The 21755-nt window shown below is 42.2% G+C and overlaps 1 protein-coding gene across 1 annotated transcript in view; it reads left to right on the top strand.

The window, feature by feature from the left end:
- Nucleotides 1–10009: 10009 nt before the first annotated feature.
- Nucleotides 10010–21755, top strand: part of LOC126195027 (dipeptidase 1-like) — a 397993-nt gene continuing 386247 nt past the window's right edge. Inside the window, exon 1 of the mRNA XM_049933467.1 lies at nt 10010–10024. Coding sequence (XP_049789424.1) covers nt 10021–10024 — 4 coding nt within the window. The 5' untranslated portion in view covers nt 10010–10020. The remainder of the gene's footprint in view (nt 10025–21755) is intronic.

Here is a 21755-nt window from a genome sequence, read left to right as displayed (position 1 = left end):
GATCATGATGCAGCGGTAGTAAGTAGGACTAATATTAGTTGCCCTTGGAGATAAGCAGCTTTTGGACAGGCCTCCACATAAATTGGGTGGGGCAGATACCTAAAGTACCGAATATATGTCGCAAATACTCCACTTGGTTTACAGTTGTAAATTAACTCTTTTAAATATAGTAATTAACGATTCGAAATTATGAATGAAGTACAAGTGTTTCAAATGGTTTACAAGCTTCTTCATGTCATCACTGAATTTATTGTCTAGTTCTGCATGTTTAATGTTCATCTGCTCGGTTAAAGCCTTTATTTGTCCACTAATTTTGGTATCTAAATCTTTCTGTATGGATTCATACAAAGAATTCATTTCATTTTTCAATTCATTGTCAGTTGACTTATACAAATCAGCTGTTTTCTCATCTGATGACTGTTCAGAATTTCCTAATTTCAAATTTATCAACTGACATGAAGAATCTATTTTTATATTCACAGAATCTATTTGAGCACTCACATTTTGCATTATTTCATTGCCAATTTTTTGAATAATCTGCAGTGTTGCACTCACACCAATCGAGCTCAGACTACCCTCCTGTCCCGCTGATGGTTTTACTTCCATTTCCATTTGGTCTACACGACTTTCTCATTTTGTATCATTTACTTCTAAATTCTCCTCACTACAATCAATGATTTTCTGCTTTCATACTCATGTTTTCCCTTTTGCAGTGTTATTTATTTCACAGTTGGTATCTCACACTCAAACATGTCCGCACTCAGATTCTTACTTTGTATTACATTTCTGCCTGCATTGTCTTTACTATTGTGTACTGCAAATTCCCAATCACTGTTATTTTGCATTCAAAATCTTGCAAGGCTCCTGTCAGTAGTAGCTGTCACCGGAAGCCACGTATAACAACGCTTTATACTTCCAGTTCAAAAATGGTTCAAATGACTCTTAGCACTATGGGATTTAACATCTGAGGTCATCAGTCCCATAGAACTTAGAACTACTTAAACCTAACTATCCTAAGGACATCACACACATCCATGCCCGAGGCAGGATTCGAACCTGCGACCGTAGCGGTCACGCGGTTCCAGACTGTAGCGCCTAGAACCGCTCGGCCACCTCGGCCGGCTATGAATGAAGACCTCCATAGTTTTACCCACCACCAAAACATTGTCAAGGTAGTTGGCCATGCTGGAAACTTGTCCGATTAGCTGTTCTAAATACCTCTGCCATATGGCCAGTGCGCTGCAAATGCCGAAAGAAAATCGATTATATCGGAAAAGAACATATTGCATACTGTTCTTAGAATCGCAATCGAGGGGGTATCCTTTAAGTCTGTAAAACTCTACCTCAGTGAGATGAGTCATAATGTCTTCAACTTTGGGGATTGGATGTGAGTTGGTGACCAGTTCTGCGTGGATTGTGTAACTTTAAAGTCCCTACAGATGGATCACTCCATTGGGAACAGAAGATAATCGAAGCATTAGATGTGGTGCTACAGCCGAATGTTACAAATTAGGTGGACTTTTAAGGTAAGGAATGAGGAGGTTCTGCGCAGAAGCGGAGAGGAAAGGAATACGTTGAAAACATTGACAGGTAGTTGGGTCAGGTAGATTGGACATCTGTTTAGACAGCAGGGAATAACTTCCATGGTACTAGACGAAGCTGTGGAGGGTAAAAACAGTAAAGGAAGACAGAGGTTGGAATACATCCAGAAAAAAAACTTAGGACATAGGTTGCAATTGCTAATCTGAGATGAAGATGTCGACACAGGAGTGGATTTCGTGGATGGTCGCGTCAAACCAATCGGACGACTGTCGACTTAAAAAATTACGGAACAAATGTTACAAATGTAGAGATAACTTCGAGAGCACCGCAGCGTAATGTTATGGCCCATTCCATCATTTAGAGCTTCTTTTACTGATCTAGTGAATGACGTTGGATGCTCTGCAAGGCAGTTCGAGTGCTATGCTGTTGTCTATAAAAAGCCTTGCAACACCAAGATATAGTGAAGTGCAGGAAGACCAGCAGGGGATCAACTATTGGCGCAGGGTCGGACTGTTAAGCCTGAACGTAAATGTCGAGTTTTATGGTTACAAGTTCACATATTGTGATCATTGCTCGCTTAATGCGTATCCACTTCTGTGCTTTAGTTATTTTTTCTCTGTGTCTGATAGTCTTCCCACAAACATGTCATATAACCTGATGGTTCCCGCACTGTCGCAACTGCACTACTAGGTGGACTACCCCTGCCAGTATAGACTTCAACATATGACCTGCATCTCAGGGGAAAATAAGCATATGACTTGCTCTTGCCACATGTACTTGGAGGTATTAACCAACCCAAAAACATACTGCACCTAACAGCTACAATTATTAGCCTGGAAATGAAGTACATACTTTCTAAATTTTGTTCAGTAAGCTGTCCTCAGCCATCAACAAAAATTTCTTCCTTTATACCCCTAATACCCTGTATATGTAACGTACTGAGCAAAAACAGACGACAAATCACCAGAAACAGTAACTACCGTAAAGTACCTACGAGGAACCATCCAGAGCGACCTAAAGGCACTTAACTGTGAATTGGAGAGTAGTCATTTCGATACACATGACAACTGAATGACCACATAAAACAAAGAGTAAGTAAAGCAGACGCCGGACTGAGATTAATTGGCAGAATCTTCAGGAAATGCAACTGATCCACGAAAAAAACTCCATACAAAACACTCCTTCGACGAAATCTTGAGTATTGTATACAAACGCATCGCAATTGGACTGTATCCTTGTTTATTTAATTACGACCCAGATTTCGGCCTTTTCTGCCACTTTGAAGTGATTGAGTTTATGTCATTAAGATATATTGCATGACATCAAGCTCAAAATTGAACATAATCGTATTTACGACTCAGGATATGTGTTCATCTTTTATATACCAAAGTAAACCTGTTCTTATTAAATATGACGTGTTTCCACTATTATTCATTGATCTTTTTACAAGATGATGACCGAGCGAAATAGCGCAGTGGCTAGCACACTGGACTCGCATTTGGGAGGACGACAGTTCAATCCCGCGTCCGGCCATCCTGATTTAGGTTTTCCGTGAATTCCCTAAATCGCTCCAGGCAAATGCCGGGGTGATTCTTTGAAAAGGCACGACCGACTTCCTTCCCCGTCCATCCCTAACCCGATGAGACCGATGACCTCGCTGTCTGGTCTCCTTCCTCAAACAACCCAACCCAACCAAACTAGATGATGATTTTACATCTGGCTGTTTCGTGGGGAGCGAGTATTTTTCTTAGTTTATGGTCAATTTTGAGCTTAGTGTCCTGCAATATATGTTATTGACATAAACCCAATCACTTGAAAATGGCTTAAAAAGCCGAAACCTGGGTCGTAATTAAATAAACAACAGTACAGTGAAATGGTGGCGTGACTATTTAAAAATTATTGTATGACTGTTTATTGTATATCAGTCTGGGACCCAATGGGAAATGTTTAAAGGAAGAGCTAGAGAAGATTCGGCTGAGGGACGCCTTTCTTCACGAGATCGTGTACATGGAGTGAGAGATTTACGAAGATGCTCAACAAACTTTGGTTATTCTTAATTCTTAAGTCGACAAACAAATACTGTTAAAAAAGTACAGTTGCTACATTTTCGAAACAATGTAGGTGTCCCCCAGTGCGAAGCATAGGTTTGAAATTTGCATCATAGGTGCCTACAACCTTGCTCTATAATGGTGCAAACGGGTTTGGAAGGGATCGCCTGCCCTCAGGCGCTAGAGCAGCTTCTAGGCACCCCTCAGTCTCTGATAGAATATATTTAATGAGCTCAACAACGATGCGTGGGTGGCACCGAAGGTGTTGCTCAACTGGGAGGTTTTAGAGGCACCCTTCGCCGTTTTATTCACGGACCTAACAATGTTGTTCCCCTCTGTAATCATGCCACAGAAGGGCGAGAAAGAGGAGGGCTGAAAAGGCATAAACGCCCTCTATTGCTGCGGATTGTGTTCAGTTGTCATCGAATGATCTCTAGTTCAAAAATGGTTCTAATGGCTCTGAGATCTATGGGACTTAATATCTGAGGTCATCAGTCCCCTAGAACTTAGAACTACTTAAACCTAACTAACCTAAGGACATCACACACATCCATGCCCTAGGCAGGATTCGAACATGCGACGCGGTTCCAGACTGAAGCGCCTAGAACCGCTCGGCCACAACGGTCGGCGAATGATCTCTAGTGGTTACACACTGTGTACCAGAGCAAAATATTGACGTTGCGTTATACTCCAAAGTGTGCTGATCACGTTCGATGGGGATGTCCTTAGGGTAGGGCTTAAGCGTTCGGGAGGCGTCGGCAGTGTCGAACGTTCTCAAGTGCTCATCGCACTGCGAACTGTCATTTCTGACCGCGAAATGTGTGGCAATAAACGCCCCAAGAGAAGGGATGGCTTCACTGACGCCCTTTGCCCCACTTCTTGAAAGCTTTTGTCGGTTCCGAGAGGCCGTGTGTATCAAATGTTTTCCTCGGCCAACCGTAAGAGAACCGCGAGATTCCAACGTTGCGTGTCGATGTTCAGACGTCGATCGCAGGGGTATAAAAGAGGAAATGTGGGTAAGAAGGGGAATGACGACCTTCTCATCACGTCACACAACCACGATGGCGTTGGGCAGAATTGTGGTGATACACAGTACCAATGTGACGACACTCACCCACCTCACATGAGTTGAGCTGCAGCCTTGCTGTTTGAAATGTCACCGAGCCTGATGGCCACGTCGCAGGGCTCCAAGTGTTTGCACCATTAAAAGCGAGGGTTCTAGGCACCTTTGAGCCAAATTTCAAACTCCTGCTTTGTAATGGGAGATAGCTATAGGGTTTCGAAAAAAAAAAACTTTTTTTAGTTCTTTACATGCCTAGATATAAACAGAGAGAATTAACAAAATTTTGTATCCAGAGAAGTAACTACTTTTACGTTCCGTGGCAGACGGTACAAGAGAGGTGTTGTGCATCACGGAGAGGTTTACTGTAAAAATTACAAGAGATTACTTCTCAGGAAACGTTGGGAAACATATTAGGTCCTCCCGCATGCGTCTCACGAAATGATCACGATGAGAAAATCAGAGACGTTAGAGCTCATACCAACCTTTATCGACAATCGTTCTTCTCACGCAGTCTTCCTGAATGAAACAGGAAAGGAGGGGGGGAGGGGGAGAGGGGGGGGTGCGAAGACAGTCGTACCAAAGGTACCTTCCGCCACACACTGTAACGTGCCTTGTGCAATTTAGATGTTGCTGCAGAAGAAACGTGCGTTTCAGTTTAGTATGGACTTTGTGGCTTTATTTGTGAATTTTCAATGTAAAAGTTAGTTTTTTAAGAGCTCACTTCATTTGGGTGCTAACTATAGATATTTCTGAGCGAGTAATAGTGTTCAGCATCCAAAACTCGACAGCATGTTTGTGGAACTTGCAGAGGTAAGGAACATAAGCAGAAAAAATAGAAAGATTATGCTGCCACAATATTCGACAGTTGTTCATAAATTACTTCTGACAGATTATTAAAAACAACAAATACTTGTAGCTTCATGGCCCTTGGTGGTTGTAAAAGGATACTTCGCATCTCATGTTGCGTCATTCAGCTCCCTGTTTCCTTCGTCAGTGCGCAAGCAGCAACCGTTTGAAATAGACGGTGCATCACACACTAGTTGAAATGTACGTACTGTCGTTCGCTTCCTGAATGCAGAAGGGGTAAAGCCGCTGTTACTCATCGTCGAAAGTGTCGTGTGTATGCGGATTGATTATGAGTGAGGGCTTGCAAAATCAAAGGCACATCTCACAGATTTACATGATGAAAGTGACTGAGGAACACATTGGGATGTGACTGATGAACTTGTGCAACATGTTGTTTGCTAGATGTCGGCTCACAATTTCTGAACTTTCTGAAGTGTAACTCAATCTAAAGGACAAACGAAATGAAAGGAACAGGATGATCACCGAAAGAATTATCCTCCTTCACGACAATGCGTGACGCCATAATGCGAATCGAAAGAAGGATAGTGTCAGACTTTTTCCCTGGGAGATATTTCAACATACATTGGACTTGGCATCAAGTGACTTTCATCCCTTCCACAAGATGAAGCCTTAGCTGGCTGTCAGTGCTTTACGCCGACGATCAACTCAGAGATGCTGTCCACAACTAAAAAATGGTTCAAATGGCTCTGAGCACTATCGGACTTAACATCTGTGGTCATCAGTCCCCTAGAACTTAGAACTACTTAAACCTAACTAACCTAAGGACATCACACACATCCATGCCCGAGGCAGCATTCGAACCTGCGACCGTAGCAGTCGCGCGGTTCCGGACTGAGCGCCTAGAACCGCTAGACCACCGCGGCCGGCTGTCCACAACTGGCCGAAGTAGCAGATGGTACTGTGTTTTGATGGAGAGATAAATAAGCTGGTACAGTGGAAGAGAATAGAAGTGGTGGACGACGTTACAAGAGAATGAACGTGAAAGGTTGTTACATTGAGAGGTGCTGCAGTTTTGTCTGCGATATTGCCTACAGTAAACGCTTTATCTGAGACTATCATGGTTCGAAAGTTTTTGTTGTTGTCATGGTGTCAGTCCGCGTGAAATACACTCCTGGAAATTGAAATAAGAACACTGTGAATTCATTGTCCCAGGAAGGGGAAACTTTATTGACACATTCCTGGGGTCAGATACATCACATGATCACACTGACAGAACCACAGGCACATAGACACAGGCAACAGAGCATGCACAATGTCGGCACTAGTACAGTGTATATCCACCTTTCGCAGCAATGCAGGCTGCTATTCTCCCATGGAGACGATCGTAGAGATGCTGGATGTAGTCCTGTGGAACGGCTTGCCATGCCATTTCCACCTGGCGCCTCAGTTGGACCAGCGTTCGTGCTGGACGTGCAGACCGCGTGAGACGACGCTTCATCCAGTCCCAAACATGCTCAATGGGGGACAGATCCGGAGATCTTGCTGGCCAGGGTAGTTGACTTACACCTTCTAGAGCACGTTGGGTGGCACGGGATACATGCGGACGTGCATTGTCCTGTTGGAACAGCAAGTTCCCTTGCCGGTCTAGGAATGGTAGAACGATGGGTTCGATGACGGTTTGGATGTACCGTGCACTATTCAGTGTCCCCTCGACGATCACCAGTGGTGTACGGCCAGTGTAGGAGATCGCTCCCCACACCATGATGCCGGGTGTTGGCCCTGTGTGCCTCGGTCATATGCAGTCCTGATTGTGGCGCTCACCTGCACGGCGCCAAACACGCATACGACCATCATTGGCACCAAGGTAGAAGCGACTCTCATCGCTGAAGACGACACGTCTCCATTCGTCCCTCCATTCACGCCTGTCGCGACACCACTGGAGGCGGGCTGCACGATGTTGGGGCGTGAGCAGAAGACGGCCTAACGGTGTGCGGGACCGTAGCCCAGCTTCATGGAGACGGTTGCGAATGGTCCTCGCCGATACCCCAGGAGCAACAGTGTCCCTAATTTGCTGGGAAGTGGCGGTGCGGTCCCCTACGGCACTGCGTAGGATCCTACGGTCTTGGCGTGCATCCGTGCGTCGCTGCGGTCCGGTCCCAGGTCGACGGGCACGTGCACCTTCCGCCGACCACTGGCGACAACATCGATGTACTGTGGAGACCTCACGCCCCACGTGTTGAGCAATTCGGCGGTACGTCCACCCGGCCTCCCGCATGCCCACTATACGCCCTCGCTCAAAGTCCGTCAACTGCACATACGGTTCACGTCCACGCTGTCGCGGCGTGCTACCAGTGTTAAAGACTGCGATGGAGCTCCGTATGCCACGGCAAACTGGCTGACACTGACGGCGGCGGTGCACAAATGCTGCGCAGCTAGCGCCATTTGACGGCCAACACCGCGGTGCCTGGTGTGTCCGCTGTGCCGTGCGTGTGATCATTGCTTGTACAGCCCTCTCGCAGTGTCCGGAGCAAGAATGGTGGGTCTGACACACCGGTGTCAATGTGTTCTTTTTTCCATTTCCAGGAGTGTAATTACGTGTTGGACGTGGATGGAAGCGGATGAGTGTTACTGATGTGAAGCCGTAATTACAGAATGCTGTCGCTGTAATTTGGAATACTTCAAGAAGGCAATTTTCTGCGTGTGCTAGCTTTGCAGACAGCAGGACGTCGCAATTAGGGCCCATTTCCAGTTTTACTTAGAAAGTTTTCGTAACTCGTTGTTTGACTATTTAATACTGTTGTTTCAGTATCTCGTAAGTGAATGAAAGCAGGAAAGAACTACATCACTCTTTATCCCGTTTCATTTTTGAATGCTGGATATAAATTTCGTAAATAATTTTCATGAAAGTCTTGTCTAAAGAGCTAACTTCGTAAATTTACTTTTTATTTCCAAATGATAATTTGTTAATAACAATGTCCAATGTTCTTCTAATGAATACAAACATAAAATACAATTAGTTTTCAAATAATTCGACGCTGAAACTCCACATCCAACTTCTTGTTTCACAGTTTTAAAATGGACTAATTCGGACTCACATTGCAGTTCGCGAGATGCAACTGTTAACTGTGTGTTATGCTGACGCGTAAGGCTTTGGCACTGGACACGACAAGATTTATGTAAGCAATGACAAAGCAGAGTGATGTATTTCAGCTCGGAGTAGTGACATGCTGTTGCAAGGTCTACTTCAGCTGTCCTATGTCGCACAGGTAAACCGATTATTATGGTCCCAATTGGTTATTGTTTTGCGTACTTAGAAAAAGTGATTGTCTGTTCAATATTCGTTCAGTGAAACAATAAGTCATACGGTATAGATTCACATGTCATTTAATTCTATGGCTGTCTAAGTATTTTGCATTACAGCTGTAAATATTGAGTTTATTCACCGGTGATATGTTAGATGTATTGGATTGATAAGGATTGAATTTCATTTGCGCAATAATGTAGGTAAGTACTTTAAACACAGAAGCTCGATAAGCAGTACAAGTACAGCCACTAGTGAGCATAAAGTTACTTTACGTAAAGAGTCAGATTAAAGTCTGCAGGTCTGACTGAGAAGCTGAATTAAAAAAATTCTTGTTTGAAACGTTAGCACGAGTATAAAGGCACAAGCTGAAAAGTTACACTTACACGTTCACGCAGATAGGAAAGTTTAAAGCAGAAAACTTACAAATTACATACAGATGAAGAAAGGTGCTCAGAGCGGGACACCTCTCAGAAGAGAGATACACTAAAGAAGAAGAAAAGAGCTGGGTAGAGAGGTAATATCAATACGTAAGTCAAGGCGATATACAAAATTTTTATCCATTATCTCTTTTTTTAGTGAGCCGAAAGTTAATTTAAGAATAGCCCCAGTATTCTGCGGTAGCGCATAAACTAAACAAATAGTAACAAATTCAATACATGGCTCCATATGACTAGGTGGCACATAAGGATAACATATCACTATTTAGAACAAATGAAATTTACGTATTTCTCACACACAAGAAAATCATATGACAGCATAGCTATAATAGTGAAAGGCCTCGATTATCAATGTGAATCTATGGGGCTCTCAAAATATCCTCTTGCTAAAATCAGGAATGAAAACGAACACATTGAAAAATTTACGCATGATGAAACAAAAAAATATACGTTATTTATTTTGTCTGTACCTTAAAATTTTCGCCTTTTACAGAAATTTCAAAAAATACAAAAAGGCGCAAACTAAAACCTCTATTGGTCTATGAGGAATCAAAGCTTGTAACTGACTTTGCTGCTTCGTAAGACTGCAGGATAACGCTTTACAAGGGGAACGCCCTTTCTACGCAGCTTGATTATAGAGATGTTCATTCACGACAGCGGCGACTCGTCTTGACTGCGTGAGCAGCGAATAACACAGATAAGGCATGCTGGCTGTTTTAACACTCAGTGCAATTCTTATCAGGTGCCTGAATCCCCCGCGCCGTATAAGCGGCTCCACATCGCCTCACGGCATCAGTTGTTGGCGAAACACCACTCGCGATGGGTGAGTAACTCCGTCACTACTTGCTCCTGTACCTGCTCATCAGTCGCTATCCACAACTTAAAGGGGTCACGCTGTCTTAAACGATTTACATTCTACTTCTAAAGTGGCTGCCTTAGTAACTATTACTCATCCTTTTCTGGGAAACAAGAAGGAAAAGCTGTATTCACATTAGCTGATAATAGTCCTGTATTAAGATATCAGGTGTGATGCACCTGGGAACTAATTCGGTTGGTGTGCCACAAGGTTCCATCTTAGGACCCTTAATTCTTCTTGCTTATATTAATAACCGTTCATCGTAAATACTGTCAGATGCTAAGTTCGTTTTGTTTGCAGATGATACAATCGTTGCAATAAATATCAATGTGATCCACGTAAATAATTGTTTTAAGTATTTTTCTGTTTGATGATGCTTGGCTATAATAACCAGTTAATTACCACACTTACCTCAGTATATTGTATATGTACATGCTTCCTGTGAGTTTATTAATGCTTATTAACTGAAAATATGTTTCAGCTTTTTTTCTAATTTCCAACCGTAAGAGCCATTTCATTTAGAAACTGAGGAAGGAACGTTAATATATCACATTTTTTTTTGTAAATATGCAACGCATGTTTTTGTTTCATGATGTGTTTCACATTCTTGGGTATCTCTTCACTACGGGTCTACAGAACAAAAAGTACATCTAATCACGAGATTATTACGTGAAATGGCACAGTAATTAAGACGCTGGACACGCTATTGGGAGCAGAGCGGTTCAAATATCCGCCAAGTCATGAAGCTTCATGATTTCGTCATTTTGGTAAATTCCTTTGATAATAGGAGGCCGACTTTCTTCCTCATCCTCTCCAAACTGGGTTTAGGTGTAATTACGTCGTCGTCGAAAGGATGGTAAAAACTGATTTTGTTTTCCACGAAACAAATGGAAAACTTGGTAATAATATCTCTCTACTGTCTTCCCATAACGTTTTCACTACGCCAAAATACATTTCAAATTTGCAGCTTAATCATCAATTCATCAGTCGGTATCTGAAGATCTTTATTGCCATGTCATCTTGCCAGAAATGCGAATCTGTAGGAACTGTAGTGCATTAGTAATTATAATTCGTGGAATTAGAGTGATATACATACAGAGTTGCACAAGAAGATATGAAGAATTTTGTAATTGCTCCTAATTTTTTTGATATGCGGAACGGAAATAGAAAAGTTTCTACATGCCAGAACCGAAATTTGTCATGAGAATCAAACAGCAATGTATCTCTTTTTATACATAACTCATTTCTATCGAAAAAAAACTGGGAGGGTAATCTAACACTACACAATTACACTCCCCACCTTATCACTGAAAAAAATACTGAGGAAAATTACAGGACGTTCTAACTGTCATACCAGAAAATTGACCTTGCCAAGTTTTTTATTTAAGTGCCATTAATACAGAGCGTCCAGGTTTTTACTTGAGATAGTACACGTACAGAAATGCAGCAAAATTTTAATTAGTAGAATTGTCGTCAACAAAAAACTTTTATCATTCCTTTTAAATTTTATACGAGAGAATAACATTGTCAAATTCAAGAACAAAATTCTCTCAGCATTTAATTCTGTTTTTTACTCCATTCCCGTTAAACTGTCTGTTGAAGAAGAAATGGCAAGATCACCGGGTCTTTCTGTTGTGCCACTGATAAACATGGCTGGTCTTTCAGATGAAGTACTTCATGGTATAGATCTGCCACGGCTTGTCCTCCTTTGGATTCATTGACAAGTTTCCATTTTTCAGTGGCACAGTAAGAATTTTCATACAGTTATTTGAGATGGATGAGTGTGGGTCTCTTTAATCATACTACATTTAGAAATCTTACACGCCTGAATTAACAACAACGTGTCAGCAGCATCCTTAAAATCAAAGAAGTTAGTGGTATGCTTTAGAATTACATGGAAGTGGCTCATAGCTTCAGCTAACTCAACATGTTTGTGTTAATCTTACGGAACAAAGGCTTTGCTCACCCTTCTCCGTTACTCTCCAATTGAAAAATCTCTGACTCAGCTCAAAAAGCTGAGCCTACTCGCCAAAAGCTTGTAAGTTATCTCTTCAAACTACGCCAGGCTAAATAAAGGGTACCCCGACGCATGGCGCTTGGAACTCCATTGGGAAGTACTGTTTGGCACAAATATCATGCCCCATCTAGCACTGAATGTCTAAAATACAGTACTTTCTCCGTGATCTGGCACTCGCAACACGTCTAGAGATACGCACCAGAGTACCGAGAACACAGTAGCACTGAAAACGAGCGCTGCAAAAAAATGGCATTTAGAACGTTTCCCGCTTCCACTCTTTGTATAAAGATTGAAACCCTGATGATGAAGCTGTGACTTCGTAATACACACTAGCATAGAAAAACGTTATCGAAAAGACAACAGACAGATTTTGCTATTATATTGTCCATTTATATCACTGCCGCGGCCAACAATTGCTAATCTGACTACCGTGAAATTCACGAAACAAATCATGACTGAATATTTGTTTGCGGAAATGCTAAAATCAGTTTTATACTTACGTAAGACTGATCTTTACGAGGCTGGTGATGATTCTTAGTACTTTCACGAATAATGTGTGTAGATCGCAATGTGTTTAATATTCCGTATCACATAAGAAGGAATAATAAACATATTGCGATCCAGAGAACTTCTGTGAGCAACCATTTTAATTATTACGCAATGAATTAACCACAATGAAATGAAATGAATGAGTGGACGGGGATAACATCAAAGGAGATGCAACGGTACTAAATGATATTGGTGCAAACCGCCCATATAAGTTTAAACCGCCATGTAATTAACATGCAATGAAATTTAAATATTCGATAGACCGGTACACTTTAAAGTCTGTGACGAACCAGTACACGTCTCCGGATTTTAATTTCACCAACGAGAAACGGCTGGAAAACACTGAAGCATGCAAAGTACAAAACGGAATTATTTTTACCCTCTCGATCAGTCTTACAGAAGGATTGCAATATAATAAAGAGATGTGAGAAATTTTGTTTTAGAATTAGTCGAGCTCGTGGAAGCATGAATAATTCATGTGACAGTCGTAGCAGCAAGTAAATCAAATTTGGGAGCCAGCAGACATTAGCGTGCAAATGGAAGCAAGTGTACATGTAAAGCAGAGTGTGGTGGCACTTTTTATCATAGTTCATTTACACATTTTCTATTAGTGTGGAACGAGATAATTTACAGACAATGGCTCTGCAAAGAATAAAGATAAGCGTGAGGCGTGATAGAGCATCCCAAACGCAAATTAACGTGAATAATGCTGGTACATGCCCAAGTTATATTAACATATATGTTGTTACAATTACGTTGAGTCTACATGACTACCTCTAACGCTCAGAACAACTGCACTGTCAGCTGAAATCTAGATCTGCATTAAAAGGATACACGATATTTCGACGGATGCTAACCCTCTTTCTGTCCTGAATTATGTTGTTGTTGTTGTTGTTGTGATGGTGTCACTGCGAAGACAGTTTTGGTACAGTCTCCAAGCTAGTCTGTCCTGTGCCGAGTTCTTCATCTTTGCATGGATATTGCCGCCTGAGTTCTTCTAAGGTCAACGTTGGTCCCCATCTACAATTTTCTCTCTCCTGCACATCACTCCTTTACTATACTGAGAATTCCTAGTTTCATGCAGATGTTTCCTATCGAGTAATCCCTTTTTTTAGTCAAGATGTGCCATACATTTTTTTTCTCGACAGACGATCCAGTACCTTGTCTTTAGTCAACTGACCTATCTAATTATCTACATTCCTTTATAGTACCACTGTAAAAGTTTCTACTCTTTTCTTGTCCAGGCCGTCTATGGTCCACGTTCCACTTTCGTACAAGGCTACACACCCGACAAAACTTTTCAGAATAGATTTTCCAACATTTAATTTTATACATCATGTTAATAATATACATTTTTTCTCGGAAACGACTTTCTTGCTGTTAGCAGTCTAGGTTTTTAACACTCTCTACTCCAGCCATTATCATTTGTTTTGCTGCCCACATAGCAAATATCTCGTACTACTTTTTGTCATTTCCTAATTTAATTCCCTCAGCATTGCCTCATTTAATGCTACTACAGTCCATTACCACTTTTATTAATGTTTAGCTTACAACCTGTTTTGAAGTCACTACCTATCCTTTTAACAAATCTTCCAACTCCTTGGCCGTCTCTAAAGGAATTACAATATCTGCAAACTTCATTGTACTGTTTCTCCTCCCTCTGCTGTAATTCTCCTAATATTTTTTGTACAGATTGGTTAACATTAGTGGTAACCTACAACTCTGTCTCCTGTATTTTTATCCCTGCTACCTTCATAATTTCAAAGAGTCTATTCCAGTTCACACTGTTAATAGCTTTCTCTACATCTACAAATTTTATAAACGTAGGTTTGTTCTTCTTCATTATATCTTCCAAAATAATATGTAGAGTCCTTACTGCTTCTCGTGTTTGCACAGTTCTCCGGAAGACAAAATGACCTTCCCCAAGATCGGCTTCTACCAGTCTCTCCATTCCCCTGTAAACAGTTGATTTCGGTATTGTACAACGGTAACTGATTAAACTGGTGGTTCTGTAATATTAATACTTATCAGTACCTGCCTTCTATGGAACTGGAAAAATTACATTCTTCTTCAAAGTATGTGAGTACTTCGTATAACATTCGGGTGAGGTGGAACAGTTTTTCCATACTTCATGCTCTCAAGGGTCTCAATAATCTCGAGTAAATGTCGTTTACTCCAGCTGACTTGTTTTGACTTATGTCTTTCACTGCTCTGTCAGATTGTTCTCATTGTGTTGTATCTCCCATCTCAACTACTTCCGCTTCCCTTTCCATCCCCTTCTGTAACACTGTCTTCAAAATTTGTTGCTCTTGTACAGACCTTTGTTATATTCCTTCTATCCTTCAGCTTTCGTTTTTATTTAGTTCCAACGGTTCAAATGGCTCTGAGCACTATGGGACTTTACATCTGAGGTTATCAGTCCCCTAGAACCTAGAACTACTTAAACCTAACTAAACTAAGGACATCGCACACATCCATGCCCCCGGCAGGATTCGAACCAGCGACCGTAGCGGTCGCGCGGTTCCGGACTGTCGCCCCTAGAACCGCTCGTCCACAACGGCCCGCTTTTATTTAGTACTGGCTTGCTATCTGAGCTCTTGGAATTCATACACTTGTTGCTCATTTCTTAAAAGGTGTCTTTAAACTACCCAAGAGCGGCATCTATCTTCGGAATAGTCCTACAGACTTCAACTGCTTTGAAATTTTATCTTTCAATTGTTCACTTTCTGGCAGCCAATTTTTAATCACCTCTACACCCGTTTGCCAGGTTCATTTTAAGTAATTCTTTGTTTCCTTACATCAGTAAGATTCAATATCTAGTGTGTTATTCAAGGATGTCTGTTTGCCCTTTTGATTGTCGACTGCCTTCAATGTTCTATCCGTCAATGCTACCCAGTCTTATTCCATTGCATTCGATTCCCTCTTCTGCCAATCGTTATCTAACGATCCTTTGAAACCTTCAACAACAATTTGTTCTTTCAAGTAATCCATCCCTCACGCCCTTGATTATCTCTGTTCTGGAAATTTCTTCACATAGCAAATCGTTACAGCCAGATTCCACATCTAGTCTTTTAAATGTTTAGTAACTGAAAACATGGTTTTAAGCTCTGTCTTACCATTATATAATCTAACTAAATAATAAATTTATACATGATAACTCTGGATGTGCCTAATGGCAGAGGATTAAATTTCGAATGGGAGTCCGTGCTGGAAAGTAATTCCTCTGAATTTTTTGTTCTGTTCGATGTATTCCATGCCACTTATATTAGTCGGTCGACTTTCTCACATCGCTGCCGCAAATCACAACCCTCTGCCGGTAAAGGGCACCGAATTGTAGCTTGTAACATGGCGGTGTGTAACGCTAGTATGTCGGAGCACGAGAAACAGCGTGACGTAAGCGAGTTTCTGACAGCAGAATTCGTGCCCCCAACTGAAATCCTTAGAGAAATAAAATCTCTGTGCGGTGATGGCTGTATCTATTTTAGCAATGTGCTACATTAGGTTGCTCTTGTTCGTAATGAAGGAAACGTTTATGCTAAGTTCAGTGTAAGTGACAAAGCTCGCAGTGTTTCGAAAACTTAAAGAGCACGTTCTAGGCCTTCATTAGTGATGAAGCGGTGCAAGCAGAGATGCTGTTGTGGCTTCGTGAACAAAATCAAAACGTTCTACAGTGACGGTATCAACAAACTGGTCTCTAGTTGCCAGAACGCTCTCGTCTCCAGGGTGGCCATGTTGAGAAATAATTATGTTGAAATGAAGAATAAAATTGTAGAAGGGATTGGAGTTTGTTTTATTTAGAAGGCTTTAAGAGTTTTTATACAAAAAAAATTGGGAGACATTACATTCCAATTCGCACGCATGGAAAAAATAGCAGTCACCCACTTCGTTGGTTACTGTATTTCTTAAAGTAATTATCCGAAATCATCTTGTGTCTCTGTGTGTTTGTAGGCAGAAAACAAGCTATCACGATTCTTGAGAACCACCGTAGATTACGCATCTCCATGGAGGTACTGCAGCGCTAAGAATGTAACTGAGCTGTCTAACAGGAAGATTAAACTGTCCATAAGTTATGTCGGAATGACTACTTTAAATAATGAAGCTAAATTTTGGACGAAACGCTCTACAAAAGCTGCTCAATTTTTTTTTTTTTTTTTTTTTTTTTTTACTGTAACTCTTTTGTCACGCGAAAGAAAATTAATACACTGAGCTGTTACTGACAGTTTAGTGTCATGGAAGTCCATCACATACAACAAAGTTTTTTCAACGGATTATTTGAAGATGTGCAGGAAAACGTTTTTGAAGTTCACTACGAGTTTAGAGCAGGGTCCGGTCAGAATACTGAAATTAAGCGCTTTCGGGCTTGGCTAGCGGTTAGATGGGCGGGCCTGGATAGCGGAGTGCACTCAGCCCTTGTGAGGCCGATTTGGGACCTACTTGACTGAGAAGTAGCAGTTCCGATCACGAAAGCTGACACCGGCCGGCAGACAAGTGTGATGACCACATTCCCCTCCATATCCGTATCCAGCTACGCCTATCGACTGAGGATGACACAGCGGCCGGTCGGTACCGTTTAGCCTTCCGAGGCCTGTTCCGACGGAGTTAAAAAACGCATTAGAGAATCAAATCTGTTTTTCTACTTGATAACGCGAAAAGAGATAAAGGGAAAAACAGAGTTTGGACCTAGAGATAACCTGCCACGAAAAGTAATAGTAAACATTGTGTGTAATGATGTGACATAGAGATATTTTCTCCAAATTCAATTCATTTTCTCAGTATCTATTATTCAGTCTATCCCCCTAATGTTCTGGGTTCTTCTAGTACAACTTCTCCAAATCTTAGGCTCTTTTCTTGCCTCTACTGTTTGTTGCCCATGTTTCACTTGAACATAAGGTTCACCTCAAACAAATGTTTCCAAAACGGTTTTCTAACACAGAAAATATATTCTATAACATTGCTCTCTTTTCCAGGAACTTTTATCTTGCAGTCAGCAAACAACGTTCTTTATTCTCTCTATTTCAGCCATCATCTGTTATTTCGCTGAATTTTCTCCATAATACATGCAGCTGAACTCTGTGACTGTTCCTTTACGGAGTGTAGAATAATATTCACCCTGAAACTTCCTGGCAGATTAAAAGTGTGTGCCGGACCGAAACTAGACCTCGGGACCTTTGCCTTTCGCGGGAAAGTGCTCTACGATCTGAGCTACCCAAGCACGACTCACCCCCCGTCCTCACAGCTTGACTTCTGCCAGTACCTCGTCTGCTACCTTCCAAACTTTACAGTAGCTCTCCTGCGAACCTTGCAAAACTAGCACTCCTGAAAGAAAGGATATTGCAGAGACATGGCTTAGCCTGGGGGATGTTCCCAGAATGAGAAATTCACCCTAATTATTTTGCTGTTCAAATGGCAAAACTCTCATTTCCGCAATGTTGTGAACGTTTCTTGTTAATACAAAGAGCGGATCGAGTCTAAGAATTGCTTTTCTTTTGGTAATGTAAAGTGACAGCGTTAAACTCTAAGTTCGTTAATAATTATTCATCTCCTTTCCTTCGGGTAATAGATGGTTTCCGAGAAGGTTATTGTTGTAATAACATTTTCCATAAAATAAGTGCACGTTATACTAATTTCTGAAGATAGGTTTTTATACAGGTTTCAGGTTTCACATGCGAAAGTAGAACAACTTTTTTTTTTTTTAGCCTCAGCTCGAAACTGAGAAATAGTAGTGATACTGGTTATTCAATATGCGATTAGGCCGCATAAATAAAAACTCATCGTTGTTTAAGTGAAACCTTGCTATTTGTGAACCACTCGCTATGGTTGGAGCAAGTCGTTCTTCCGCGTAGGTTGTTTTTATTGAAAGATAATCGCTTTACTTAATTACGTCTCCTTGGGTATTTTCAAGTTACCTCTATTACTTACATCACAGTAAAAAACTGCAAGCAAATGGCATCTTAAATTCCATCTGTGTAGAGGAAGCAACACCTGCTGGCATCCTTGACAACGGTTTTACGTCATACATTCCCTATATAAACTAGTGGCACAACAATTGCCCGAGTCCTACCTATGCTATCCGGATACTGGAGAGCTCTCTACATTTAAAAAAAACGAAAACAAAATATTAAAAGTGTTAAAACTTTAAACTCTAAAATCAATAAAATAAACCGTTGTGTCACCAAGCACCATTAGTTTATATAAAGAATGTATGACGTATAACCCACGTTTCTTTTGGGATTTTATGAAAATGCTCTTCCTCTCACCATTAAACTTTTCCAATTGGTGGAGGGGTGACGTTGTTGTTTGAAGGCTTCTAGCCGGCCAGAGTGGCCGTGCGGTTCTAGGCGCTGTAGTCTGGAACCGAGCGACCGCTACGGTCGCACGTTCGAATCCTGCCTCGGGCATGGATGTGTGTGATGTCCTTAGGTTAGTTAGGTTTAATTAGTTCTAAGTTCTAGGCGACTGATGACCCCATAAGTTATGTCGCATAGTGCTCAGAGCCATTTGAACCATTTTTGAAGGCTTCTATTTGGGCAATCATGATGCATGAGTATCAGTTGGCTGTAATTCGATAGGTGGATGGCTGCCGCCGATGTGGTTGCCGTTGGGTTCAAAAGATAGCGCCTAAGACGTTTGTGTACGCGAGCTGATCACAGGGTTTTAGTTTATGACGGCTAATGTTGGTCATATTTAATTAGGTGGTATTTTTATATAGATTTGAGAGGTTGAAAGGTTTATTCATGAAGGAACTCCCTCCCCCCCCCCCCCTATTATTTATTTTATATTGACATATGGTTTGAGTTGTGCTTAGTGCCACTACTGGCTATAGGCACAGTATGGCAATGTAACAAATTGTGGAGTTTAAAAAAAAATTAAAAATCTTTTAGTGTTAACGTGTACGGAAGTACTATTCCGATTGCTAGTCGTAATTATACCCAGTCAGATGTTAAATTCTGAGTATATTATTATTAAATAACATGTGAACGCATGGAGCACATGACCATGCAGTGCCCCCTACCGAGGGCGCTTCGCTGCTAGTTGACTTGTTTAGCGTCAGTATGCGCTCTGCTTCAAGACTGCTTGTGCCGCACTCATATGTTATTCGAGTTGTCAAGGTTGTACGGCTGGTTGGCTAGGAAGGAGTTGAAGTTCGTGGTATGTAACTCATATGACCAGATCTCATTTTCTGTGAAGTTGAGACGTGTTGCGTGTGCTGTTCTCTTATGTTTTGTACTTTTTTGTAATAGATGTCTGAAGATGGGTGTAATCCCGAAACGCGTAACATGTTCCAATAAAAGAGTCAATTGAACACCTCGTGACTTTATTGCGATTGTACAGCACTGGTTGCCAATTATTATCTTGACAACGGTTTTATACAAACATCGTACTCTGGTGTGCAAAACTTAAGGACGAAAAGATCTTTCATAAGATGTGTCAATGCCAAGCAACATAGCTCACAGAAACTTGCACCGATCATAGGAAGGACTGCAACAGTATAGTTCAGAAGGTAAGTGACACAAATACATAGTGAGACGAACAGAACCTGCACTTTTATTCAAAGATATTAACCCCACTGAATCGGTCGCGATTCAGGTTGGTCGCCTGGCCATTGCAGTAGTGTGTGTGATCACCGCGGATGTGTGTTCCCATGCTGGCGAGAAGGTTGATACGTTCTTGTGGGTGGACGTTCCATTCTCCCACCAACGCTGTAACAACTCCTGGACGGTTCTTGGTTCATGCAGACGACCTGCAGCACGTTCCCCCAACGAATCCCACACATGTTGGGAACGAACGGTCAGTCCATTCGTCAAATATCCTCTTATTCCAAGATCTTCTCCACCTGCGCATATCGATGCGGCCATGCACTGTCATCCATAAAAACGAAGTCAGGGACGAATGGGCACCTGAAAACCCGCAAATGGGGAAGGATTACAGTGTCACTTGATAGTCATTACGCCAGTGCAACATGGTGCCTTCCTACATTAAAACACCTGGACCACCAAAACGATCAAGCTAGACATCGCTGGGAGTACCCTCCTACCGCAAGAGTTGGTAAGACGTAGTGCACCCAGAAACATTGCCGAGAATTATGGATTTTACAGGTACTATAAAGTGGAGAGACATAATTTTTCATGGGTGTACTGACCTCAAATACACACATCGAAAAAAAGTTTCGTATCACGCCGGTTCCCAGAAGACCTGAAGACAGACGTTGACTGTGGGTATTGTGTCACAGACGCAGTCCCTTTCACTACTCAGAGATGTCACTAAACCAACCCAAAGATGTAAACAACCATGCATGAGCAGCGTCTATTAGATGGAGGGGTCCGGCAGCCGATCAATTCCAGTGTCATTCCACCAGGAAGGAGGTGCACGGCTGTGTTGTCCGTAGTTCAACCATGCCTAGACGGTCAATACCGCAGTTCGATCACTTCCGCGTTGTTACTTTGTGCCAGGAAGGGCTCTCATCAAGGGAAGTGTCCAGGCGTCTCGGAGTGAACCAAAGCGATGTTGTTCGGACATGAAGGAGATACAGAGAAACAGGAACTGTCGACGAGATGTCTCACTCTGGCCGTCCTAGGGCTACTACTGCATTGGATGACCGCTACCTACGGATAATGGCTCGGAGGAACCCTGACAGCAACGCCACCATGTTGAATAATGCTTTCCGTGCAGCCACAGGACGTCGTGTTACGACTCAAACTGTGCGCAACAGGCTGCATGATGCGCCACTTCACTCCCGACGTCCATGGCGAGGTCCATCTTTGCAACCACGACCTCATGCAGCGCGGTACACATGGGACCAACAACATGCCGAATGGACTGATGAGTGTCGGAGTGAAACCGGTCAGGCTGATTGCCTTAGATACACTGTCCATCGAGTGCAGCAAGGTGGAGGTTCCCTGCTGTTTTGGGGTGGCATTATGTGGGGCGGACTTACGCCGCTGGTGGTAATGGAAGGCGCCGTAACCGCTGTGCGGTACGTGAATGACATCCTCCGGCCGATAGTGCAACCATATAGGCAGCATATTGGCGAGGCATTCGTCTTTATGGACGGAAATTCGCGCCCCCGTCGTGCACATCTTGTGAATGACCTCCTTCAGGATAACGACATGGCTCGAATAGAGTGGCCAGCAT

This window comes from Schistocerca nitens, chromosome 7, assembly GCF_023898315.1.
Source record: "Schistocerca nitens isolate TAMUIC-IGC-003100 chromosome 7, iqSchNite1.1, whole genome shotgun sequence".
NCBI classification, from domain to species: Eukaryota; Metazoa; Arthropoda; class Insecta; order Orthoptera; family Acrididae; genus Schistocerca; species Schistocerca nitens.
Note: the sequence above shows the minus strand (reverse complement) of the source record. Positions and strands in the feature narration are given on the sequence as shown.